At 46.8% G+C, this 27,539-nt stretch overlaps 1 protein-coding gene across 2 annotated transcripts in view; it reads left to right on the top strand.

Annotated features, from left to right (window-relative positions):
- The window catches only part of ASIC2 (acid sensing ion channel subunit 2), a 288,559-nt gene that overhangs the window by 191,371 nt on the left and 69,649 nt on the right, over nt 1–27,539 (top strand). For both annotated transcript variants that reach the window (XM_008011004.3, XM_073004848.1), the window contains exons 2-3: nt 3,750–3,900; nt 26,683–26,810. In XM_008011004.3, coding sequence (XP_008009195.1) covers nt 3,750–3,900; nt 26,683–26,810 — 279 coding nt within the window. The remainder of the gene's footprint in view (nt 1–3,749; nt 3,901–26,682; nt 26,811–27,539) is intronic.

Genomic DNA, 27,539 nt, shown 5'->3' with positions numbered 1-27,539 from the left:
AGCTATTGTGAATGGGAGTTCATTCATTATTTGGCTCTCAAAAAAAAAATAATAATTTAGCTGTCACTTGGCCACCTCTCTGATTTGGCTGCAGTCACCCTCTGGCTCCCCACCCCTGCTACTCCAGTGACTGCCTCGCTTGACCAAGCTCTAACCTATTTCAGCTCACACCTGGCACGTTTGTGAACTTGCTCCAGCACACTGCACCCAGAAGAAGGAGCAGGAAAGATTACATTGACACCAAGGGCAGCTGCAGGAGCTGCTACCTGGGCTAGGATGGGTTCTAGCCCTGGCAAGGAGGCAGTCAAGGATGGGGAACAAGTCTCTACTCACTCCCACTGTAAAGAGCTCTCTGCTCCCTCTTTGACAGGGAAAGCCTTCAATTCATGAGACTTCCGTTCTCACTGTATCTGCTCAAAGCAGACACTCAGTCAATGATCGATTGAAGTGCAGAGATGGGAGGATCTTAGCACCCCGCTAGACCCTCCCTTTCTTTTTGTAAGCGGAAAAACTGAGAGAGGCTGGTATAAAGGAAGGAAGGGGTCCCAGTTGGACACTTTCTTGCTGTATAACCTTTAGCAAGTCGTTTCCTCTCTCCTGGCTCTCTGTTTCCTAATATGTAAAGTAAGGTGGATTAACAAGATGATCTCTAAGACACTTTTCAGTTCTTACACCTTGTCATCATCTTCAGATGCTTAGGGAGGTTCAACACCTTCACCGATGGCACTGGGCATGCTTTGGCAGGGCCGAGATCACAGCTGATTTCAGGAGTCCACACCACTTTCTAACCCCAGCCCAGTATTCTGAAGTTCAAGGACTAAAAGGTGAAGGAGTTGGAATTTGCAATAATCTGATGCTAAGTTGAAATTTACTTTTGCTTGCAAATCCCTTCATACAGATAGGCAAATTAATATTATAAGCAATTTTGAAGAGACAGAGAGGATATTTAGAGTGTCTACAAAGAAAAGCTGTATTGGAGCACCCCAGAATTCACTCCAGATGTGTTCAACGCCTTGCAATGGGTGTGCTATGAAATGCTCTTATCTGTTCATTACAGTGATCCCCAAGAACACGTCTCCAAGGGATAAGTTCATTTGCCAAGTTCAATTGCTATATGCAGTAGTTATGAAAAAACTTGGTTCTTTGAAAAAGCATGTTTGCTTTGGACTTTGCATTAATTCCAGCTGTTCTCCTCTGCCATGAAGCTGAAAGAGTAGGAATTGGCTGTCCTGAAATAGTGCAGCTGACCAGGGACTCAGAGCTGTTTCGTATAGTGGAGAACAACATAGATGTTTCACTAACCCTTCCTACAGGTCTTGAAGGCAAGCAGTAGAGCTTGTACTTTTTTGCAATCCCCATAATCCTTGCACATAGTAGGAGCATATACATATGAAGATTGGATGGACTGATGAGAAAAGCAAGGCAGAAAGGAGCAGTATGTGGCTAGGAAGTGTCCCAATGACGAAAACCCTCATGTCCCTCCCAGGACAGCACAGCAGAAAGGACACATGTGTTAGAATCAGACAGATGTAGATTTGAATCTCAGTTTTTCTCCTACTAGCTGTATGACCTTAGGCAAGTCACCTAACCTGTCTGGGCCTTGGTTTCCTCCTCCACACAATAGGTAAAGCAATAACTGCCAATGGTCACAGTTGTAAGAGTTAAATGAGATAACATAGATAAGCATCTAGCACAGCTCCTGGCAAATGATAGAAGCCCCTCTTCCTTTCTTCTATCTAGCCATAAAGATTTACATAAGAAAGGCAGCCTCCCACAGTCACCTCTGTTATTTACTTGCCCGTGCACTTAAAGCTGGGAAGCCAAAGAGCTTCCCTGTGGCCTCTATGCTGTAGGATGGGACAGTGCAGTGAAGCGTGCTCAGGAAAGTGGCCTAGACCCAAATCTCTGTGGCTGCAGGAATCCAACACAGTCAGCCTGGCTCTCCTCCAGCCAATTCTGCCAGATGTAGTTTGGCTTCAGCTGGAGGTTCGAAATCAGTTATATAATCATCATAACCCATGGCATTTGTAGAAAGCTTTTACAGTTTTAAAGCACTTTTGCATGCGTTACCTCATTTGATCCTCTCAATAACCTTGAGAGGTAGCAAAGCCAAAGACTAGAACCCCCATTTTATAGATGGAGACATTGAGGCTGGGAGGGTTTATTTGGTTCACTTAAAGTCACACTGCTAAGAAGTGGCAATATCAAAACTTGGACAAAGATCTCTGCATTCCTTTCCCTGGGCTTTTTCTACACCATCACTCTGCCTCTTTGTAATCATACTTTCATCAAGCAAAAGTTGACTGAGCCCCTACTGTGTGCCAGCAGTGTACTAAGTGCCAGGATTCAGAAATGAGAGGCAGAGTCAAATTCAGGAGAGATGCAAAACCAGCTATTCAGTGAGTGCCAAGCAAGGGGTGCTGTGGTGAAGGATCAAGGGGAGCGAGTAACCCAACTTGGTCCAGGGTTTCAGGAGGGCTTACTGGAGAAGGAAATGCATTGACCTGGTTTTGGAGTCCAGCTAGAGATTGTCCAGGCAGAGAGAGAAGTAAAAGGAGTTACTGGTGCCAGAAGCAGCAAGTAGAGAACCACAAGTGTGTGAAGCAGCAGCATATGACCTGGGGCTGTTACAAGTTGTTTGGTCTGGCTCCATCCACCCACCCACTCATTCATTCATTCATTCAACATGTATTTCCGGAGCACCCCATGTGCCAGTCACTATACTAGCTGCTAGGGATAGATACATCATGAGCAAGCAGACATAGTCCTTGAGCCCCTGGAGTCTACCTTCCAGTGGATGCTGCTGGACTCAGGCGGAAAGCAGCAGAGTGAACGGCAGGAGGAATAGGTGGAGGGCATTGCAAAAGACAGGGCATTGCGAAAGACTGAGCATTGCAAAAGACTGGGCATGGCAGGTCTGAATTCTAGCCTAAAGAGCATAGGGAGCCCTGATGGGTTTTCAGCACAGGATTAATGTGATAGGGTTTGCATTCCAGAGTAACTCACAGTTACCTTAGAGGATGGGCTGGAGAAGGTCATCTGGAATCCTGAAGTCCAGCCAGGAAACCAGAGTGATGCAGGCAAAAAAACGCTTGGGTCCTAAATTTCATCAGTAAGGAAGACAAAAGACTAAATTCAGGACATATGTAGAAAGGTTATTGATAGATTCTGCTGCCCGATTCGTCATCGGCATAAGGAATAAGAAGAGTGGACAGCAACTCTGAGGGTCTGACTTGAGCCCCTTGGCAGATGGTAATGCTGTTCCCTGGGACAGACGTGCAAGAGAATTGCCAATGGGGTGGGGAAGCTAAGGAAGAAGATCAGTTCCCTGTGGACAAACTGAGTGCCCAGGGTCTGCTGGAAGCATACCGCAAAGGTGAACCCAGTGTGTCTGGAGGCCAGAAGAGAGCCCAGGGCTGGAGGTGTGGATTGAAGGGTCAGGAGTTTACAGATGATATTTAATGCCTGGAAGTGAACAGGACCTCCCAAGGTAGTGCTCAGAGGAAGAAGAGACCAGATGCTACTGCAAGAAACCCCAAAGGGCATCCAGATTTGCTGTTTGATGCCAGATTTTCACTTGGTAAAATTCAGGCCCACAGCCAAGATGAAAAACCGCTGGTTCCTGAGAGGGGTGATGGTGACGGGCTGTGGGGACTCTGACCTGCTGTCAGATTTCTGGGGTCTCACCAATCTCTGGACCCCCGTCTGAAGTTACCCATGTGCTTCTCTCTCTCTCTTCTCTCCTTCAGGTGTTTACAAAATATGGGAAGTGTTACATGTTTAACTCAGGCGAGGATGGCAAACCTCTGCTCACCACGGTCAAGGGGGGGACAGGCAACGGGCTGGAGATCATGCTGGACATTCAGCAGGATGAGTACCTGCCCATCTGGGGAGAGACAGGTGAGCTGGGCACAGGGACCGGGCATAGGGTGATGGTGGAGGGCTGCAGGCCTGTCTCTGAGAGATTGGTGAGCTGTCTTGGCCCACCCTGTGAGGGATTACTCTCCAACAAGAGGTTGGTGACATGCTGCTAAATCATAAAGATGTCCCTGGCTTGGGCTGGGATGCCCCGGGTTTCCTCACATTTTACTGTGTGGGAGAGGGACAGATGATGGGAATACTGGAGAGGTAAGGTAGGTAGGGGGAGGGAAGACATGCGGGAAGGTTTGAAGTAGCAGGTGTGGTTGGTCAGGTGAGTGGCTTGATTTCAGGAAAGGAGGAAAGGATGCATCAGCCTCTTTCTCTCTCAGTCATCCTGAATATCCCGACCCAGTTAGAAGAACTGAAAGGAAAGCAGGCTGCTGCCCACTGGGGGAAGCTGGAGGTGCTGGGAAGTGTTGGAATACCAAAGGACATGGGCTCAGGGACCTGGCATCGTGCCTATGTGAGCCCCTGGGGGACCCATGTGTATAGACCCTAAAGCTTATTTCATGCATTCATTTATTCATTTATTTCCTCAGCAAACCATTCCTTAACCATGTACACTATCTCAGGCTTTGCACCCAAGTAAGGACATTATGATGAAAAAGACCAAGTCCTTGATCATGGCCCAGAGGAAGAGACACAATCACAGGAGACAGGGTCAGGAAAAACACCAAGGGTATTTGAGCAGAGTCTTGAGATGGTCTTGGATCATCCAGATGGGCCTGATGTAATCACAGAAGTCTTTATAAGAGGGGCTCAGGAAGGTCAGACAGAGAAGGCAGTGTGATGACGGAGGCAAAGACTGGAGTGATGCAGCCACAAGCCAAGGAGTGATGGCAGCCTCTAGAATTTCACCAGGAAAAGAAGGTAAAGAGGTGCCCAAGAGTGGGAAACATGGATTTAAGGGGGACCCAAAGTCAGATTAATGCTGTGTTCAGGGCATAATGGGAAGGACTGCAGAGGTGGGTCAAGAGAGGAGCGTGGGGAGCAGCCTGAAGGGGATTGGGAGGGGAAGGAAGATTCCAGCAGGAGGGAGGTCCTGGGCCCTCAGGTTGGGGCCGAGGAAGGGGTGGAGCCCAAGCAGCCCAGCACCCACCTCTTGCCACCCCTGTGCCTTGAGTTCATCGACTTTGGACTCTAGAGTCTGGCACTCACCATACCCAGGCTTATCAGGCTGCTGAGACAGCGAGTGCTTCCACCCCGGGAGGATTGACTGCAAACTCCAGGCTGTCTCCCACCACCCCTCTCTCAGGGACACCCTGATGCGGGGAGGGGAGTGTGACCATTTACCTCCCATCACAGCCAGTCCTCTGCTCCTCCAACTGAAAGATAAAATGGCCACACACGTGTTACTGCGCCAGTGCCATCTGGAAGCTCACCTCAGGAGCCAGGGCAGCCCAAGCCCCATCAGCCACTCGCTGAGGAGACGCTTTGTTGATCCTGTGTACTTTTCTCAACTCAATGCCCCTCCAGGTGCAGACGGATGAAGGTTTGTGTCCGTTCTGATATCTGGCATCCCTGAGGGCTGGTGGACAGGGCATCCTGAGGCCAACCGGGCCCTGGGACTGTGGGGGCCTGTAGACAACCCAGGGTCCAGGGAATGGAGTCTTGGTCCCCAAAGAGAGGCCCTTCTTGCAGACACCAGAACACATATGATTATCTAATAGTCTGTGGAAGAAGAGAGAAATAAGGAAATAAAATGAGTTATGGAGACCCCACACTCAAAGCCTAAATAGAAGTTAGTTATGTCCTTCCATGATAATGGTAGGTTTCCTAGCCTGTTATCTTGATTCAGGAGCAAAAGCACATGTACACACACACACACATACACACACACACGTGCACTCTCAGTGCCAGGCCCCCATCACAGACATCCTCACACAGCACAGTTCCCTGTGGGATATGGCCTTGGTCTGAGCACTGACTGCAGGCTACAAGGCTACCCAAAAAGTCTATGTTCTGCCTCCCAAAGCCACAGATGGTCAAAGCAGGAAAGAACCACTGAGATCATCTCTTCCAGGCCAACCTTCTCTTTCCCCTGAGGGCTGGATTGAAGTAATGATGTCTTTGAAGTCATGCAGTGAGTTCATAGCTGAACCAAGACTGTTCTGACCCAAGCTTTTGGACCCTCAGTCAACCTGACCGGACGATGAGCTACACCAATTCGGGAAAAATTCATAATCTTGATTAAGGACTTGTCACATGCTAACACTGTGCAGGTCATCATCGGGGTGCAGGAGGCATGAGAAAAGACCCCACCTTTCAGGATCTTATTATCTCACTGGGGGCACCAGATGTGCACACAGTTTCTGCAAGAGAACTCCAGTCTCGTTCCTGGCGAGAGTTTGAGTCATCCCTGCGAGATGGACCAGTACAGTCACTTAGACAGTCTCCTTTGAGACTGGGGAGTTGGGGAAGCAGGCTGTATGAAGAACGGGTTTAAAGCAGGGGCAGGGGATAGAGGGGCAGAAGAAACAGGTTAAATAAAAATCTGATCAGTGCTGTCCTATAGACCCTTCTGGGCTGATGAAGATGTTGTCTGTCTGCTCTGTCCAGTACATTAGCCACTAAACCCTTGTGGCAATCGAGTATTTGCAAAGCGGCTAGGAGAATGAGGAATTGAACTTTTTTATAATTTCAATAGATGTTTGGGGAACAGGTGGTGTTTGCTTACATGAATAAGTTCTTTGGTGGTGATTTCTGAGATTTTGTTGCACCCATCACCCAAGCAGTGTACACTGTACCCAATGTGTAGTCTTTTATCCCTCACCACACACCCTCACTTTTCCCCAAATCCCCAAAGTCCGCTGTATCATTCTTATGCCTTTGCAGAGGAATTAAATATTTAATAAAATTTCATTTTCATTCATTTAAGTTAGCTAGCTGCAGGAGGCTGGTGGCTACCATATTAGAGAGCAGATATTGGAAAACGGCTTCTGACAACTCTAGTTGACTTCATGGATTTTGGCTTTTGCAGCCACCTCCCATATTCCTGGGGTCATAATATTCCATATTCCTGGCTATCTCCTCACCATGACCTTGAGTGTCAGGTAGAACTCCTTGTCCCCATTTTCCAGAAAAGGAGGCTGAGGTTTGGTCACTTCCCCCTGACTCCACAGCTAGACTCTTGAACCCTTGCATTAGGGTTCCCTCCGTTGTACCTTTCTTCAGGCTGAGAAGGCCCTGAGCAATGTGCTGCCTCTTGCAGATGCTGGTCACCTCAAAGCTGCTTATTTCCTGGGCCAGTGGGAGGTGAGTCCCATGTGGGTGAGAGAGAAGCCAGCACATCTGTTGAAGGATGGGAGGTGGGCTCTGGCAGGTGAGAGATGCTTGTCTGTAAAACCACCTGAGAAGGTGCAGATACACATGGCTGCTTGGTCATTGATCCCGAGGACAATGAACACAGCCAGGCCTATCCCTGCCACAGTCATTAGGAGGCAGCCTTCCCGACCTGCCGAACCGTGCGGCCCCACAGATGCCATCTCCCTTCCTTAACATTCCCACCTCTCAATCCCCAGAGGAAGGAGGCCAGGCCCAGGAGTCCAGGAGATATTTGGGTGGTGATGGAGAGGAAAGGAACTGAAATGTGCCTGTGGCAGTCTGATGTGTGCCCAGGCAGTTTGATGATGGAGGCAGTATAGGAAGACAGAGAAAATGGCACGACAAGGTCAAGCAGACCCAAGACCCCATCCCAGCTCTGCCTTTCCTAACTGTGTGACTAAGGCCAAGTGAATGGGCCTCTGTTTCCTCATTTGTAAAATAGAGACAAATAAAACCCATTGGCTTTACAGGAGGGCTTAAGGGCTCAAATGAGAGTTCTCTGCAAACTGTAAGCAATGAGAGGGTGATCATGCCCACTAGCAGGTGGGAAGATGGTCGAAAAAAAACCTCCAGAAGCAGAGATTATTCCAAATATCCCACACCTGAGACACAACTCTGCAGCAGGTCAACATCTGGAAGCCGCATTCTGCCCAAAGCAGAGCCTCTGGAACACTTTTGCCTTGCCTTGTGGATGGCTCCACTTCTCAGGAATGTTAGGAAGCAGTGAGGGAACCACTCTTCTGAGGATAATTCTAACTAACAGGGAGGACCTTTTGGGGAGGTGGTGATAGTGTTGACCACCATCAACACAGAGGGCACCAAGCAGTAAGTTAACAAAAGACACACTCTTTGAGTAGACCCAGCCCTGTGGGCTCATGCTTAGTGAGTAGACGGTGACCCTATGAAAATTATCAAAAATGTCCCTTCCTCCAGGCTGACAATACCCCACACCAGGGTGCTCCCCTTGGTCACACATCTTCTTGTGGGGCACCCTGGTAATATGCCATTTTAAAGGAAGAGGTTCCGTTGCATGTGGTCCTAGAGAGTATGCCCCAAAATGAGTCCTAAGGAACATCAGGAGTTTGGGATATGACATGTTTTATGAACAAAAAGGCGCAGGGCCCAAAAAGAATTTAGGGAATTCTGGTCAAAAAACATTAAACACATTTATTCATTGCAGGAATTCTTTAATATACCACATCGTGAATCTCCAAGATAGGAATAGCACATGCAGCATTTATTTCCCAAATGCCTTTGACCACGGAAACCTTCATTTTCACGGAAAAGCTCACAAAATATACTTTTGAAAAAGCTGTCTTAGACTGTAGCAGTGCAGATTTCATGGCCAGGGTTTTCTAACAGAAATTAAATTGAAGGCAGAAGGAGAGGTTGTTAAAAATGAAATTCTGTGTAGATACCTCTAAGTAACTTCAAAGATAAAAGGAACAGGCAGTGGGTTATCTGGGTTGCACATGAGAAACCTGAATCAAACAAGCTTAGGCATAAAAGAAATTATATTGATCTCAGAATCCAAGACAAACTTCGACAACCAGCCAGCAGGAGGGTCAGGGATGCAGCGTCAGGAACGAGTGGAACCCAAGTCTCCTAAACCCACTGATCTCTCATTCCTCCTCTCTCTGAATTCTTTTCATTGTCTCACTAGAAACAGGCTTATTTTTCCCTCATACATATTTTTTCACACATGGCTCCCAACAGATCCCGAGTTCTATATTTTACAGATCCTGCCCCCGGCAAGAGACTGTTTTGACTCTCACTGATGTCCTGTTTAGGAAAAACAAAACAAAACAAACAAACAAACAAACAAAAACAGGGCAGGTGCCCGCCCCTGGACCAATCAGTAGTGGGCAGGGGAATCAGTTCACCTGAGGACCCAGTAATAGTCCTAAAGAAGTTGGGCCGATGGTGGTTGGAGAAGGCACTCCCGAGACAACTTCTAGGCAGACAGCCCTGTGGACGGCCACACTGAGTGAGGTGGGGGTCAGGGTGAGAATTGAAGGTGGGTTACGTCTGAGGAAACCAGAATCCGTGTGCAGGGAGTTTTCTAACAAGTTCTAAAAGGATTTGAGTGTCAGAAAGACCACAAATAGGTCCCTCCATTTCTCATCTCCTTCTATCCTTCATGCACTCCAGTGAAATACACTTTTTTATCAAATATAATCTGCCCTGATTTCCCCAAATCCTAGTGTTAATTAGTGTTAACATGATAATCTGTCAAGTATGCTGTCAAGTATGAGCAAAGGAATAATTTTTTTAAAACTGTGCCATTCTAGGGGTAAAGATTTGGACCCCATTATCCCTCCAGCTTCCTCAGCTCCTACTGCCCTCCCCTCGCCTTATTAACCTGGCTGCAGTCACACAGGCTTCCCTACGGCTTCTTGAATATTCCAGGAGCACCCCTACTTTGGGGCATCTGCATTTGCTACTAACATCTATGAGAGTTCTCCTTGCTCACATATCCACATGACTTGCTGCCTCCCTGCATCAACTCTTCTCTCAGATATTACCTTCTCAATGAGGTCTCCCCTGACTACCCTGTTTAAAATTGCCACCCTCACCCCTACTCTTCATCCCTCATCCTTGAATGCTTTGCTGCTTACAAATGTCTTCCACCAGATACCCTAAATCATCTCTCTCAAGAGTTCCACAGATCTCTAGGGTAGGGACGAAATGCCACCGGTCTCTTTGCTAAAGCACAGCAAGAGTGACCTTTGCTCCAGCTTTCAACAAGTTCCTCATCTCCATCTGAGACCACCTCAGGCTGGACTTCATTGTCCATATCACTGTCAGCATTTTGGTCAAAGCCATTCAACAAGTCTCTAGGAATTTCCAGACTTTCCCACATCTTCCTGTCTTCTGAGCCCTTCAAATCTCTAGAAAGTTCCTAACTTTCCCACATTTTCGTGTCTTCTTCTGAGCCCTCCAAACTTGTCCAACTGCTGCCTGTTACCCAGTTCCAAAGTGGTTTCCACATTTTCAAGTATCTTTATAGCAATACCCCACTTTACTTGTACCAATTTACTGTATTAGTCCATTTTCATACTGCCATGAAGAAATAACCAAGACTGGGTAATTTCTAAATAAAAAGAAGGTTAATGGACTCACAGTTCCACGTGGCTGGAGAGGCCTCACAATCATGGCAGAAGGTAAAGGAGGAGCAAAGGCACATCTTACATGGCAGAAGGTAAAGGAAGAGCAAAGGCACATCTTACATGGCAGCAGGCAAGAGAGCGTGTGCAGGGGAACTCCCCTTCATGAAACCATCAGATCTCATGAGACTTATTCACTATCACGAGAACAGCACAGGAAAATCTGCCCCCATGATTCAGTTACCTCCCACTGGGTCCCTTCCTTGACACATGGGGATTATGGGAGCTACAGTTCAATATGAGATTTGGGTGGGGAGAAAGCCAAACCATATCACCTTCATTTCCTTATTTGTTTCTATTGTCTGGCCCTTTCACTAAACACAAGTCCCAAGAAGTCAGAGACCTTGGACTGTCTGGCTCGCAGATGTATATCAGGGCACTACACATTTGTTGAGAGGAAAAACAATGCTGAAATTGTGCATACTGCCAGGGCCAGAGTGAAGGAGAAGCCCACATTAGTGAATAGCTACTCTGTGCCATGAACCTTCCCAATCACTTGCTAACAAGGTATTATAATCCTCATTGCAGGATGAGGACACAGAGCCCAGAGAGGTTGTAAGCTTCCCAAGGGCACATACCCAGTTAAGCAGTTGAACCAAGCTTAAAATTCACATCCACACCCAAAAGGGGTGCTTCCTCCACTAAATTCCTTTAATGCTCACAATGTGGTCATAAAAGCACTGCCATGAAAATAGCACAGGGAAAGAGGTTTAGGCAGCATCTCTGAAGACAGAATGCCATATAATGATAGGTCTGCTGCCATCCTCCTTGTCTATTTTTTCCTCTTTTCATCTTCAGGAGCAGAATCATTATACTGAATGAAAGCTTTAGCATAGTCCCACGTAGAAAACAGACAAAAGCGCATGGCTGTGGTCCCACTGGAAATGGAAAACCCCATTTGCTTTCTCCCTTGCTCCCTGTGACCAACCCCGAGGCACCACTGAGGATGCCCCATTTGAAAACCACTGGATGGGAGGCAGATGTCATTGGGATTAAAAGTGCTGGTTGGTTCCATGACTGTGTCCATCCCAGAGACCAACTGTAAGCATCCCTCTCCCTTTTCCTGGGTGGTGAAAGAAGCTCATGACCTTTCTGCAGCACACTAGAGCTGCAGGGAAGCTGGCATTCTAGACTTCTGATTAAACATGGTAGGCTGAACACGTGTGTTTATGGGAGGTCCCCTTCCTAGACCCCACCTAAATGGCAATCAAAAGGTTTTTTTTACATATGTAAATATAAACCCATAGGACAAAGAGGATGGGAGAAAAGACAACCGTAAATAGTTGCCAGCCAATTTTTGGAAGATGTAAAGTAGATGGATGAGTGTCAATCAACTTGGCAGATTACACGAGGCTGAGAACTGAGGGTCTGCACTGAGGAAGCCACCAAAAGCCAATAGACATCATCTGAGAACTCCTATACAGGACCAGGAATTAGAGGCATAAGATACTGCTGAAGACAGGTTTGAGAGGTGGAGGTAAAACTAGGAGGAAGAGTTAAAAGTCTATAAAAGGAACTTTCAGGCCCCTAGACATCCTCCCATGGCCAGAAGCAGCCATACAAATATCCCTCTTACAGACTCTGGACTTGGGGAGATCGGGCACGGGTGAGGTGCTGCTATGCCGAAAAACAGGGAGGTGAGGGAAATTCTACTTACTGAGTAGTGAGACCCTCAGCCAGACTAATTTACCCCACCCACACCTGAGCAGAAGTTTGAGGGGATCCCTTCCTGGAGAAATTGACAAGCTCAAAAGAAAAGATTCACAGACAATGACAGTCAGGAATCCTTAAAAGGCCTAGTTAGGTCACCCTAGAATGAAGTTCCTTAAGGAGTGCCCCCTCAACACAAGGAAAGGCTTTAAGGATCTTTTACCCCTGAATGAGCCACCAAAGAGCCAAGCATTTAAGGGGAACCACTAACAGGCAAGGAACCCAAATCAAACCAAGAAGAAACATTGAGGAAACAGACACAATGGCTAACAGCACAAGATATAGAGCCAGGCTGCTTGGGTTCAAATCCCAGCTGTAACACCAGCTGTGTGACCTGTGTTACCTCTAAAATGAAAATAATAATATTATCTACATTTATAGGGTTGTTGGGAGGATTGAAGTGCGTTAATATTAATGAAGTGCTTAGAAAAGTGCCTGGATAATATTAGACACCACATAAGCCTTTTGATAAATAAAAAATAAATGAAGGAAGCAGGAGAAAACATCAAAACACGTTAATTAAAATTCTCAAGAGAGATAAGGGATGATACTGCATCCATAACCACAAGCATAGGATGCTATTAAAAAGCAACTTTCAGAGAAGAATAAATTAAATGTAAAATATGTTTAGGCCAGGCACTGTGGCTCACGCCTGTAATCCCAACACATTGGGAGACTGAGGCGGGCGGATCACGAAGTCAGGAGATAGAGACCATCCTGGCTAACACGGTGAAACCCCATCTCTACTAAAAATACAAAAAATTAGCCGGGCATGGTGGCGGGCGCCTGTAGTCCCAGCTACTCGGGAGGCTGAGGCAGGAGAATGGCGTGAACCCGGGAGGCGGAGCTTGCAGTGAGCCGAGATCATGCCACTGCACGCCAGCCTAGGTGACAAAGCGAGACTCCGTCTCAAATAAATAAATTTAAAATATGATTGCAAACATTTTTAATCCATAGAAGGATTGGAACAGAGGACATCTCCCAAAAAGGTAAAACAAAAAGACAAATAGGTAGAAAGTGAGAGAAAAATATGAAAATCAGAGGGTCCATCCAGGAAGCTATTCTAGAACATCCTATTACTAGGAGTTCTAGAGTAATAAAACCAAGAGAATGGAGAAGAGGACATTGTCAAAGGACTAATATAACAAAAATGCTCAACTGAACTACATGATTGTCCAGATGGAAAAAGCTCACCGTGTCTCGTCTGCAATAGCAGCAAAAACAAAAACGCAGTCCAAGACACATCCTGGTGAAATTCAGGCTAACAGAAATAAAGAAAAAAATCTTTAAAGTTTCTGGAGAGAAAAATAGTCACATGCCTGGGATCCAGAATGAGAATGGCCTAGGATTTCTCAACAGAAGTAGCCAAAGCCAAGTGACGATGACAAAATATTTTCCAGTTTCTGGAGGGGGACACTTTCTTTTCTAAATAGAATTCTATACCCAGCAAACTACAAATGAAATGTGACAGTAGAATCTGGTTTCCCAAAAAATGTGGAATTTTTCAGGAAGTTATTGGAGAATGAGAAGGTAAATCAAGGATTGAATAAGATTCCAGAGACAAGGATCTGGCCTAAAAGAATTTCCTGATGAGGATGAAGAGAAGAACCAGGACAATAGTTGCACAGGAGGCCTGGAGAGCATTCCATCCAAACTGGAGCAGGAAGATGTTGGCTCCACAAGGGATGGCCCTTGTGGGTCTGCCTGGCTGTCCTGAGAGGCATTTTACAGCTCTGCCATAGAGTCTGGGATTTCTAGTGATGGGTACTAGCAAGCCATACAAACCAACAAAGAAAAAGCAAGGTAAAACAAAACAAAGTGAAAAAAAACAAACCAGGAAAAACAAAATATTTATTTCACAAGAAAGAGATCAAAAACATTATATACTGCAAGGCTGGGCTGTGCACAATATTTACAGAGTCATGGTTATGTAAAAGCTGGATACTGATTTAACCAAAATATCATATCACTATATTTGGAGGGTGAAAGGAAAGGCAGCATCGTGGAACACATCATCTAAGAAGCCTACATCCTCATCTTCTGTGATTAGGTAGGAATCGTGCAGATAATATAATATGATTGTAGATGATTCCTACGTGGTAGGAATTCAGTAGACAGGATCTAAAATATTTTAAAACCAAGAAATAACTCTCAAGCAGTTGACATTCATGGAAATATGAAAGTAAATACCAGAAGAAACAGCTAAAACAGTTGAAAGTTGTTGCTTCTGAGAAGTAGGACTCGGGGGTAGGAAGAGGTGGAGCAGGAAACTGCTGCTTTTCATGAAAAGCCTTGCAATACCACTTGATTTTTAAATTATGTACATATATTGCTTTGATAAAAATAATAATTAAATTTAAAATCATCATGAATTTTTAGCATAGCTGGAAGGCCTGAGCAGCTATCACGGGTAGCTCGTTTCTTATCCCCCTTTACAAATGGGGCAGAACAAGCGTGGGTGGTGATGGTTGCTATGGTTTCTCCGACATCTCTGCTCCCAGGAAAACCCCTTGTCATGGTGCCAGGTCCTAAGGACCTTCCCAGAGTGACAGGAGCAGGCTCCGGCCTGAATTCTGAGTGTCCAGGGCACAGGAACCTACAGCAGCCAGCTGAGATGCTAGGCTCCCTCTCAGAGTGGGCCTCTGTGCTGGATACGGGGTCTCAACAGATATCCAAGGACTTTGAAGAAATGAGGCCATAAATCAGAAACACCATTGGAGGCAGGTATCCATTTAGCACGAGAAGCAGCCTGACTTTTTTTCATTCTGGAAAGATGTGCGTAATGCACATGCTAAGCGTGATGCAGAAAATACGTGTGTTCTAGTTAAAACTCCCAGCCAGTGCAAGGGTCTGAGGAGAACAGCTAGGAAGCAGATGAGACAGTTCCAACCTCAGACCTCATGTCCCCAATTTAGTAAATCTCAACTGCACACCTACTGTGTGCCAGGCACCTCAGTGACACAGATGAAGGGCCCAGTCCAGGTTTTCGAAGTTTATAATCTAGGGAATATCTGAAGGGCTCTTTTTAGATGGCAGATGGAAATTTATTCACCCAACAGCTTTCATATAAAGTGTCTAAGGAGTACCAGGCATTTGCAGTCTTTTTGGGGAACATGTCAGCAATTAAGTGTCACCAAGCGCTGTGATAGATAGAAGATAGATTGAGAACCTAGGAGGGGATAGTCAGTTCCAGAAAGGAGGGGACAAGGGTATCTAAAGGGAGGCTTTCGAGAGAAGTTGACCTTTGGTTTTAGTCTCAGGCCTGTTTGCCAGGTTGCTGGGCAGCATGTGGGAGTTAGAGGAAAATCTGAGGACCTGGAGAGCTGAAGTCCTGAGCAGAGGGAGGGGAATGAGAAGCAGAGGCCAAGAACAGCCTAGAGTGTGCAAGGGCATCTGCATCTACAGAAGAGACCTGGGGTTGAAGAGATAGGTAGAGGCCAGATCACCAGGGGCCTGCATGTTTTGCAAAAGTGTAGATGTTCTCTTGAGAGTCCTGCTAAAGTGTAATCCTCTGACCAGCAGCATCAGCATCACCTGGGAGCTTGTTAGATGCATAGAATCCCTGCCCCCTGCAACCCCAAAGTCTATGTTGCAACAGGATCTTCCAGGAGATTTGTGTGCACATCCAAATGTAAGAAGCTCTGATCCAGACCACTGCTCCCCACCATTTGGAAGAATGAGGATGTCTTCTTAACATCAAAATATTTCTCAGGCATTACCCCACATGAAAACTCTGGTGCTTTTTTAATTCATTGAGAGAATATTGTGTAACAAAAAGTTGCTATGAATCCAGTAATGCTCCGGATGATTTTGAATTCTACAATCACATCACAATCTATATACATGAGCCACTTAGCAATCTGGTTGTACCTAACTTCCACCATTGGTGTGTGTAAACAGAATTTTTACAAATAGAATCTTAATCATCCACCAACTTTCCCTACAATTTTAGACATTTTCTGATGGCATTTCAAGGGTGATCATCTCCTGAACACCAGTTACCCACCCAGAGTCATGAGCCTTCTTATCAAGTAATTTATAATCTCTGAGACTGAATGCACTAGGGAAACTCATTATTTAAAGAATCCTTCACATAAATATTTTGGTAATGAGACTAGCCCCAACTCCACACATGGTACTTTCAGAAATGTATGTTTTGCAAATATTCTGTTTAGCAGGAATATGCAACGTTTCTCAGTTGCATAACCAAGATCTAACATTAACTATCTCCTTCCCCAACATGGGTACATCACCCCACAATGTATAAGGTGCTTTCCCACATTCCATCCACTGATGCTCATACACTTCTATGATGTAGACAGGGCAGTTCTAGTCATTTAACAGAATAACTCATTTTAAAATGCAGTAAGCAGCTGGGCACGGTGGCTCATGCCTCTAATCCCAGCACTTTGGGAGGCTGAGGCAGGTGGATCGCCTGAGGTCAGGAGTTCGAGACCAGCCTGGCCAACATAGAGAAACCCCGTCTCCACTAAAAATAAAAAATTAAAAAAATAATAAAATAGGAAACTAGCCAGGCATGGTGGTGCATGCCTGTAATCCCAGCTACTCAGGGGGTTGATGGAGGACAGTCGCTTGAACCCGAGAGGCAGAGGTTGCAGTGAGCCAAGATCACGCCGTTGCACTCCAGCCTGGGCGACACGGTGAGACTGCATCTAAAAATAAATAAATATATATATATGTGTGTGTGTGTATATATATATATTTATATTTATATAACTTCATGGCTAAGAAGTATTAGAATAGGATTTGAATCCACATCTTCTGATTTGGTCCTCCTTGGTTTTTTCCACACAAAGCTAGTGTTCCTTAAAAACAAAAAAAGAAAAAAAAGATTGCTTTAGGTAACACTCAGATCAACAAAGTATAACATGTTTTTGCTGCAGGACGTCATAGGGTCTTTAAAATACTAGTGTGCTCCATGGCTCTGCAGGAGGGGCTGAAGTTTGCAGCCTTCGCCAAACTCTTGTGGACACTTGATAACATCTCCTGGATCACCAGCCGTTGGTAAGAACACTGCTGCATCACGCTGCCACCCAGAATAGACATCATTGCAGCCCATCTCGCGTGGGGACACAATGTTGATGTTTTTCTTCCTCCAGAAGTTTGCCTAGCTTCCAAATATCACCTGTGAGCAATCAAGCGTGAGCTTGCCCGTCGTTGTGCTGATTTCGGATCTTCTTAGCTAGGGATGCTGCCTTACCGTGTCTATCTGCCAGGGAAGGGTTGGAGAGGAAGGACAAGATACACATTGCCCAATTTTAGATAGGCAGCAATTTGTGAATTCTTTGTGCTATCTTTAGAAAAATCAGCCTCTTCTGACTTGATGTGAGCTCTGAACAGTCACATCTATTTTTTTCAAATCTATTTTGCAGGAGATTAAAATGAGATGCAGTGAGGTGAAGACCTTTGCACATGGCCCCCAGCTCGTAGAATTTTACAGCCCAAAGTAACCTGAGAGATTAGCCCCTACTTCATTTGAACAAAAAGGAAACTAAAGCTCAGAGGCAATATAACTTGCCTGAGGTCACACAGCAATTAAGTGGTGGGGCTAAGAGTCAAACCCAGGTCTCTGTGATTTCAGAGCCTATGTTTTTCTTGATGCACTTCTCTGCCTTTCTTCCCTGGCCTTGGGCTTTCCCTGGATTTCTCTGGTGTGAGCAGGGGAGCAGGGTCTAACATGACACCTCTGGTTCACTTCAAACAGCATCAGCAGGCCCTTTTCACCAGGATCTCAAGGCTGGGGCTGGGACTCTGGTCCTTGTTACTATCTCTGTCCCACACTCACTGAACTCCGAAGATGAAAGAACAAAGGCTGCTGAGCCCACTGCAAATTAAACTCTTCTTCCCCATCCTTCCCTGTCCAGCTTGGAACTTTATCAGCTTGTCATCTGAGACCAATGTGGCTTCTAGCCCACTAACAAAAGGCAGAGGAGGGTGAGGAATCTAGAGGCCTGGATCCCAGCCACTGCCCGCCTGCCACTTGCCACATGGCCCTTGGCCACTGTCTTCTCTGTGAGCTTCCATTTTCTCATCTGAAAGGTGAAAAGTTAGTTAAATTGTCAAGGGGTCTCCTAGCTGCAAAATTCTATGCAGCCGTGAGTCATTGGCCCCGGTATGTCCTTTACTTTCTATGAGCTTTGGTTTCTTTATCTGAAAAATGAGCATAATGTAAAAAATATAAAATAAAATGTAATGAAATGGAGATATTGACGCCTGCCTCAGGACAGCTGGGAGGAGGAGCCAGCAGGATCAAGTCTGTGAAACCCCGAAGCTTACCGTATGTGTGCCAAGATTGTCTTTCGCCATGACCCAGAAGGGATGCAAAGCTCAGCAGCTCAGGGTCCCAGCCTGCAAAGTCCCAAAGGACCCAAACCAGTGAAGAATGTGGTCAGTGATGCTAGAAAGGCACAAAGTATGTGAGCAAGGCCTCATGGCAGGGGGCAAAAAGCACAGGCCTTGGAGCCCAGCAGACCAGGGTTGGATTCTGGATCTGCTTTGTGTGGCTAGGGCCAGCTGACCTCTCTGAGCCTGTTTCCATGTCTGTAAAATGGGGGCACCTACCTCTAAGGGTAACTGTGAGGTGTTAACGAAATGGTCAGCTGACCTCTGACCATGTCCCTGCCACTCTGGCCTCCTTGATGTTCTTGAAGTGGGCCCATTGTACACCTGTTCCGGAGCCTTGGCACTTGCTGTTCCCTCTGCCTGGAACACCTTCTCCCGGGTCATCCCATGGCCCGTTGCTCACTTCATTCTGGTTACTATACAAACACCATCACCTTGAACAGGCCTTTCCTGACTCCCAGCGAAGAGAACCACACCTGTCCTGCCCTCCCTCTGCGTCACTTCTCCTGGCACTTTTCTCTGCCAGCCTGATGTTACAAGTGTACCTGTTCACTGTCGTCCGCCTCCCCCATCCAAACATGAGCTCCAAGAGGACAGAGACTTCACCGTGCTGTTGGCTTCACTGTGCTGGATAGGGGTCTCCACAGGTGTCCGAGGACTCTGGAGAAATGATGCCATAAATAAGAAACACGCTTGGAGGCAGGTATCCATTTAGCAGCCAGAAGCAACCTGACTTTTTTCATTCTGGGAAGATGTACTTCATGCACACGCTAAGTGTAATGCAGAAAATATACATGATTTAGTTAAAACTCCAAGCCAGCCAGGCAAGGGTGCAAGGCCGGTGGCACGTGCTCATGGTAGACATTCAATGCATAACTGTCCAGGGAGTGAGGGAACGAATATGGACTGCTGTGAAGCATCCAGCTCTGGGTCTTGTCCTTAAGAAGGTCAGTTCTTCCTTTCTGTTTCTACAAACTCCAAAGCAGCATCTCAGGAAATGCTTTAGGGAAATAAGAAGAAATAAGAAAAATGTTCCCACATTTCAGAGAGAGTTTCTCTCTTTCTTGCTTTCTCTCTCTCGCACACACATACACTAGTACACGTCTTCATGCACACACACACAGGCACACACACACTTTACAGTTCCCTAGGGAATGCAGAGCAGTGCCACAGCAGCTGCTTGACAGTGGCAGCCAGAGATGCCACTGCTGGGTGTGAGTGGCCCAGCTGCTGATGAGCCAAGTCCCTGGGTGACACAGGGACACTCCAGGCCCATTTGTCTGATGATAGGTAGCAGTGAGGCCCAAAGGATGGGCCTTAATAAACAGATCCCCAGGGATTAAGCCACATGATTAAATGAGCAGCAGAGACCAGAAAGATATCAGCCGCCCAAGACAGGAATGCCAACCACGGCCCTTCAGGGGATGGCCCAGGCAGGCTTTGCTGCCCCTGCCCAGCCCCCATGCACTTGTCAGCCTCTGGCCTGAAGTCCCTACAGAGCTGCACACTCACTGGGCTGCAGCAGGGGTTCTGAGCTGGCTCAGCAGGTTTCATGTGGACCCAGCTTGGCCACAAACTCCCTGTGAGAACCGCACAGATCCACCCGCCTTTCAGCATCTCGGTGGCACATCTGTAAAACAAGGAGGGTGGAATCCTGTGTCTCAGAGGTGAGTTATGCAATCCTGTGTCTCAGAGGTGAATTGTGCACATTTGTTCACTTCACCAAGCATTTTTGAGTTCCACCCCATGTCAGGCACTGTGATTATAAACATAAGTAAACATTGACCCTGTCCCCAAGAGGTCTCTCAGTCTTAATAGAGAGGGAGTTGGGATCAAGTATGAACATGGTAAGTACTAGACATTGGGGTACCGAATGGAGGGAAAATGTCGAGGAGGTGGTGAGTGCAAAGGTGGGTAGAGGGTAACCACATGGAAGACGAGAGGAAGGGCCAGTCTACATAGAGGGACCAGCATGAGCAAAGAGGAACATAAAACAGCAACTGATCCCCATGGATCTTGTAAAAAGCCAGAAATACTGAATTCATGATGATGATGGTGATGATGACACTGCAAATTGTTGAGTTATTAAGCTAAACTCTGTGCTAAGAACTTTCCATGCAATGGCTCATTTAAGCCTCGCAACAGCTCTATGAAGAACAATCCATTTTTATGTTCATACCCATTTTCAAAAAGAGAAAAATTAGGCTCCAAGAGATTAAATAACTTGCTATAGTTCACAGAACTGAAGTAGACTTCAACTTGCCTGACCCCACAGCCCCAAGCATTTAATCAATTTATCCTAGGCTCTCTCTGGTTCTGACGCTCCAGGTCCAAGAGGTCTGCATTTCTGCCTCTCTCAGAAAGTCTGACTCACTTGTCTGGGAAACAGGCACACTATCTCTGGGGAGATCCTTAAAGAGGTGTCGAGTAAAAGGGGCGGAGCTAGGACTAGGGGACAAAATCTATAAGCAGGCAGTTTTCAACCAAAATAAGAGTGAACTTTCAAAACCATGAGCTGCCCCTTCAGGGAGGGAGGTCTCTATCCCTATGCACTTGCTCAAACACAACGGCCGTCCTTCCCTGTGTGGTACCACAGAGGGGACTCCTGCTATCTATCAGGAGTTAAGTGAGAGCCCATGGGAGATCCACCAATCAGGACCCAAGCAGGGAAATCAACAGCACTCTCAAATTGAATACTAAAAGGGAAAATTAATCAAAGACTGTTAACAAAGCCATAGGCAAGGCTTGGGAAAGCAATACAGGAGGGTGCAGCATCCTGGGACTGGTAGCAGGGAGAGCCATTACCACCCCTCGGAAAGAAGGAAAGAAGCTGGTGTCAAAACCCAGAGAGAGACGCTGTGAAGAGCTCTCCCTCCAGCCCGCAACCCAGAGCTGTGACCTTCCAAAGTGACGTGCAGCTAACCCACAGTGACCCAGCAAATGGAGTTGAGAGACTAGACACCCCGGCCTTACTCTTCTCTCTCCCTCCACTTTCCTACCTGGCCCACCATTGACTGATCCCAAGCCAGAGGGCAAGGGAGTCCATCAAGACAGTCTCTGCAAGTCAAACCCGTAGCACAGAGAGCAGGGTGGAGAAGCACTGGGGAAGAGGGTGCAAACAGAAGCTATCCCACACCCACACGAGGCCTTTGCTGCACTGTGACATGCCCCTTATATGGCTGGCCATTGTCCCACCCACTCCTCTGAAGCTGTCTGGGGAGCTAGAGTTCCCTCACTCAGTCACTGTTATAAAGTCATTTTTGTCCAAAGCAAGATTGCTTTGTATCAGCACGTTCACTCTCTGAGCTCTGAAAACTCCCCCTAGCTATTCAGATAAACTTTTCTTCCTACTTCTTTCCAGTGTTTATTTTCTTGGCATGTTTTCTGTAACTTGCCAACATGAAAGATTTTAGCTTCTTTTATCGTGATGCACTTTCCCTGCCCCGTTATGCATTCTGCCCATTGCTCCTGCCTCTTCCTACAGGACTCCCATATCCTTTCTGCATATTCAGAAAATGCACCTCCCTCCCTGGCCAGGTAGATCTCACCTTGTACCATCTATGACTAAGCTCTTGGAAAACACTGGGAGACTGTGACTTCTGCAGGTTGAACTCCATCTTACCACACTCCTCTTGGTTCAGCATTATCTTTCATGTTACGTTGTCTGGGTTTCAACTTGGTGCCAATTAACAAGAACTCCCATGTGCGTACTGTCTACATGCTATGTATGTAGTAGCTTTCCCTTTCTGTCTGCGTGCTCCCTCTCCCTCTCTCTCTTTCTGTCCTTAAATCCTGGTGTTCATGATGTGTAAACAAATCATTCACTGCCCAGGGACCTACACTCTTTGAAGGAGCTTAGCGTTGAATCAGTTGCCGATAAGGCAAATACGAGGATGTGAACGATTCTGTCCAGCACCAATTTGAGTTGTTACTATCAGGGCGGTCACACTGGGCCCACAGTCAGAAGGGCCACTCGCTTGGTTCAATGCTCTTGAGATTGCTGTCTTGAAATTCTTTTATTTTTTAATAGCAATGCTTACTTTTATAAATTTTTAACAACTTTTTTTTTAACAAGGGGTCCTGCATTTTCATTTGGCACTGGGACCCACAGACTGTGAGTGCAGTCCCAGTTATTGTTACTGTTATTGTTGCTGTGTTGTTGTTGTGTGTGCAGTCCCACCTGCATCCCAGCAGGTGAGCATTCCTGAATTATGGGGTGCTGGCATTTACCAGTGTTCTCCAGAACCTGGGCAGACTCACAGCTGCCTAGATACAGCAGGGAACAGCAGACACAAGCAAGGGATACTTCCTCACTCATTTCTTCCATTCAACAAACATTTATTGAGCCTTGCTCTGTGCCAGCTACTGTGCTAGGAACATTAGGGGTGATGACAAGGAAAAAGATATCCCATGCCCTCAGCCCCCATTCAGAACTCCAGAGCTATGAATTAAGGCATCTGCTCACACTAAATAAACCACACTCCTGGTGGAGTAGAAAGAGTGCCACATTAGAACTCAGGAGACCTGGCTTCTAGCCCCTGCTCTGCTCTTGACTTGCTGTGTGACATTCCCCTTCCTGGACTAGATCACTGCCCAAAGGCAGATGACCTCGGACCTTTATCAGAATTTCTGGAAATGCAGATTCCTGGTCTCCACCCTAGAGTAACTGAATCAGAATTTCTGAGAGTGGATCCCAGGAAGCCTCACCCTAGCCGTCTAGGAGATTTTAACTTGCATTCTAGCTTGGGAACCTCCAAAGTGGATGGTGTGAGGTTGCCTTGGCTCTAACAGTCTACATTTGGTAACTTCAGCTCTCGAGTTGGGTCTTCAACTCAACACTGTGCCATGCCCAGGAAAGGGAAGAGAGTGAGGCAGGGAGGTACTCTTCACTACCAACCTGGAAAGCAATCTTCGGAGGGAAGCCAAGGGCAATTCTGGTAAGAAATAGAAAGAAATACATCTGGAGATGTGCAAATAGGACTTTGGGGAAAGCAGGATAGAGGATCTGGAACTAAAGTCATGGTTTGACCACAAAGACACACTGATCTGCTGCTCAGAACCCTGCCCAAACTACCCAGGACTCCAGAAAAGGGCCTTTCCAGAGCACCTGCTTAGGAAGGCAATATGGCGGAGCCCTTGTCACCCGCTCAGCTCTGGGAGGGCTATAGTCTGCTCATAGCTGGATATTCTAGAACTGTGCTATCCAGTAATGTTTCCAGTAGCCACATGGGGCTATTTAAACTTAAGTTTTAATTAATTAACATTAAATAAAATGAAAAATTCAGTTCCTTAGTCACACAAGCCGCCTTTTGTAACTGGCACCTACCATGTTGGGCAGCACAGGGAATACCACATTCCCATCTTAGCAGAAAGTTCCAGTGGACATCAGTGTTCTAAAGAGAGAAGAAACCTTACCTATCACCTGCTCCCACTCATGTTCATCCAGCCACTGGGTGTTTGTAAAAAACGAGGCTACTTTAGGATTTTACTCTTGGCTACAGCTACTGCTGCTTTCAGAATAAGCTAGCACCTCTTCCAAATCCAAACCCAGTTTGATTAGCCTTGGGCGGTTCTCACTAAGAAAGGCATACCAGGCCTATCTGTTTTGCCCATTACTCATGCCATTTCTGACAGGAAGGCTTCATTTCTCATTTCACCTGTAAGCCACAGGTCCTCTCCTTTGAGCCTGTCTTACTGGCTGCAAGATTTCTTAAGCTCAGTTGTATAGCAGGCACACACGGCCTCAGCTAGCTCTCAAAAACAAGTTCTGGCATCTCTCCTGTTCCCTCCCACGGCTCACTGAAGGAGCCTTCAGTTCCTCCCAGCAGGGGCATCCCTGTCATCCCAACAGCCCTCCACACTCACCCTTCTTCCCCATCTGAGTCTGTTTCTCAGGCTCCACACTCTCCTCAACCCCTGTCTTGGGCAGACTTTTGAAAACACAGCCACTGAAAGATGACTATTCAACCGCCTCATTCCATCCAGTTCTCCCTCTCCTGAAGTCCTCCTCCCATATCTAAAAACCTTCCTTGAGACTCCTTCTGAGGGCCAGGCCCTGGGTTAGGTGACAGGGCCCTGGACTGAATAAGATATGGTCTCCTCTCTTGAGGAATTCACCATCGATGGGAGAGATTGACACAAAGCCACTGGCATCCAGGAGCATAAGGATAGGAGTTTGGACAGGGTGATGCTGTACAGAAACCACAGAACAATGACTGTACTGGAGGGAAGTGGGATGTGTTTGTAGATTGTCTGGATTCTCTCCCACTCCGTGAACCATATCCAAAGGATTCCTGGCTGAGGGTCTCCTCGTCTAAATGATGAAAGCCCTGCCTACCCTTCTCTGGGGCCCTGTCTGCCTACTAGGCCTTTCTTTCCACACAGCCCCTGGCCTTGGAATTCTCACCCTGCTCCAGACTCCTGTGCCTACCTCAGTCAATGGCCCCCACCCTCTCCCTAGGTCATGCCCTTCCCGTGGCTGGCCCCAGCCCTTCCTTCCCAGCCACTCTCTTCTGTACCAGCTTTAGTGTGTCCCCAAACCCCCTCCCCAAGCCACAGCCTGAGTGCTGACATGTCCTCCCTCTCTCCATCCCTGACCCCCAACCTCATCATCTTCTCTCATTCCTGCATTCATCCATTCTCTCCCCATTTTTTTCTTTGAGAACATTCCTTGATTTGAACTCCAGGCTGGCCTTGTCCATTCATAAGTGATTGAGGTTTAACCCATAAATCTCCCATTTATTCATTCATTAGGCATCTCCTGAGTGCCTGGTGTATGCCTGGCCCTGTGAAGGAACTTTGAGGTCCAGAGAGACAGCCCAGAACTTGGCCTCAGGATGCTCCAGCCTGCTGGAGGAAACAGTTAAAGGCTCATGATGACGTGCTATGGCAGGGGCTCCAGTGGCCAGATGTGGAAGATACAACAGAGCAAGGGAAAGAGTTGCTTTGGGGTTGGGGAGCTGAATCTTCAGTGACAAGTGGGAAGATGGTCAGGTGGACAAGGTAGAAGGACACTCTGGGCAGAAGGAGATGCATTTGTGCCGAGTGGGGACCGGTGATGCCCAATCCAGGCAGCCCTGCATGGTGCCACGAGACAGAGGCTGCTCAGAACAAGGCTAGGGAAGGGGTGGGTAAGGAGCCTGGGGTCCTTGGAAACATGGGAGAGAGTTACACAGTTTACATTTGGAGAGCTCATTCTGAAGACTATTTGGAGAAGGTAAGACAGAGAAAGGGATCTGGTAAAGGCTTATACAGTCCCATAAGTTCATTTTCCACCTATTGTGAGCACTAAACATTTAGGATGATGGCTCTGCACCACCCCCAACCTCCCACTGCCAAGGGCCATTTCTTCTGCCAATGGAAAAAAAGAAGGAAGCTTCTCTTCTACTTGGGCCTTTGCAGCCCCAAGGGGCAAACACCTTGGCATACAAGAAGGTCTTGCATTTTTATTCCACTGCTGCGTCATCATGTTTTCTTCCTCCTGATGTCCTCACCTTCAGCTCGTGACTCAGAAGAAAAGTTAGTCAATAAAACAAAGGCGTTTGACTCATTTTATAATCCCATTCTACAGATTTGGCAACTGAGGCAAGGAGTTAGCCTGGCGAAGTGACCTGAATTTGTTTCCCATTGCTGCTGCAACAGATTACCACAAATGTAGTGGCTGAAAACAACACAAATTCATTATCTTAAAATTCTGGAGGTCAGAAGTCCAAAATGGATTTCCCTAGGCTCAATAAAATCAAGGTTGTTGGCAGGCCTGTGTTCCTTTTGGCAGCTCTAGGGGAAAATTCATTCCCCTGCCTTTTCCTGCTTCTAGAGGCTACCTGCATCCCTGGGCTCATGGCTCCTTCCTCTGTCTTCAAAGCCAGCAGCATAGCAGTTTTCCATTCTCTCTCTGACCGTGATCCTCCTGCCTCCCTTCCATAGGAACCTCTGTGATTACATTGGGTCCTACTTCCATAATTTAGGATAGTCTCTCCATCTCAAGAGCTTTAATTTAATCACACCTGCAATGTCCCTTTTGCCGTGTAAGGTAACCTAGTCACAGTTTCCAGAGGTGGGGACGTGGACACCTTTGGAGGCCATTATTCTGCTTATCACAGGGTCTTTTCAGCATCCCTTTGAGCTTTTCAATCCCAGGACTCCATGAGCATCTGTTGTTATTGACCCATGGCTCTGTCCGTCTTTGTTCTTTCAGAGGAAACGACATTTGAAGCAGGAGTGAAAGTTCAGATCCACAGTCAGTCTGAGCCACCTTTCATCCAAGAGCTGGGCTTTGGGGTGGCTCCAGGGTTCCAGACCTTTGTGGCCACACAGGAGCAGAGGGTAAGTTCCCTGGGCTCCCAGGATTGATGGTCCTCAACCTCCCCTGACCCCCTGCAGAGGCACAAAGAGGAGAAATGGAATTCCTACTCGGTCAAGGGCTTTACTGTGAAACTGGAGAAAGGTGTTGGCTAACCTTCTTCACCAGTTCTCCTGTACCACCTGTTGGTTTCTAAAATTGGGCATGAAGGAAACCCAGCTCATTTTTCTTTTCACCAAGCTGATTGGGTTTTTTCTTTTCCAGACCATTCTGTTACAGTTGACTTTTTGCACAAGTTAATTTAAAAAAAAAAAAATTATTTTTTTTTTTTGGCCAGGGGATGCTAAGGGAAACTGCTAACCAGGGTTTGATATGTTTCATCACTTGTGTTAATACAATTCAAAGCAGCCTACAAAAAGAAAAGGGGTGGAGGCGTCCCTCTCCCATCACAGAGTTTAAGTGGAGCGAGCCCTTGTTGCGTGGGCTCCTGCCTGCTCTCTTTGATATAGCACTGGGGAGGGGACCTCACCCATCCAGCTGGGCCTGCTGCATCAATTCTGTCTGTGGGTGGAGGGAGGACGGGCACAGCCTCACGTCTGAAGCGAGTCTTACATCTCAAAAGGGAGACCTTCGCAAACTCTCAGTAGGGAGGCAGTCTCAAAGCAGGACTGCGGAGAGAGATGGACTCCGTTTCTTTCTCTTATCTCCTGGTTACTTGTTGCCTGGTTTTCCTAGAATAAAGCTGGAGAGAC

This window comes from Chlorocebus sabaeus, chromosome 16, assembly GCF_047675955.1.
Source record: "Chlorocebus sabaeus isolate Y175 chromosome 16, mChlSab1.0.hap1, whole genome shotgun sequence".
NCBI classification, from domain to species: Eukaryota; Metazoa; Chordata; class Mammalia; order Primates; family Cercopithecidae; genus Chlorocebus; species Chlorocebus sabaeus.
This window is presented reverse-complemented; position numbering and strand designations above follow the sequence as displayed.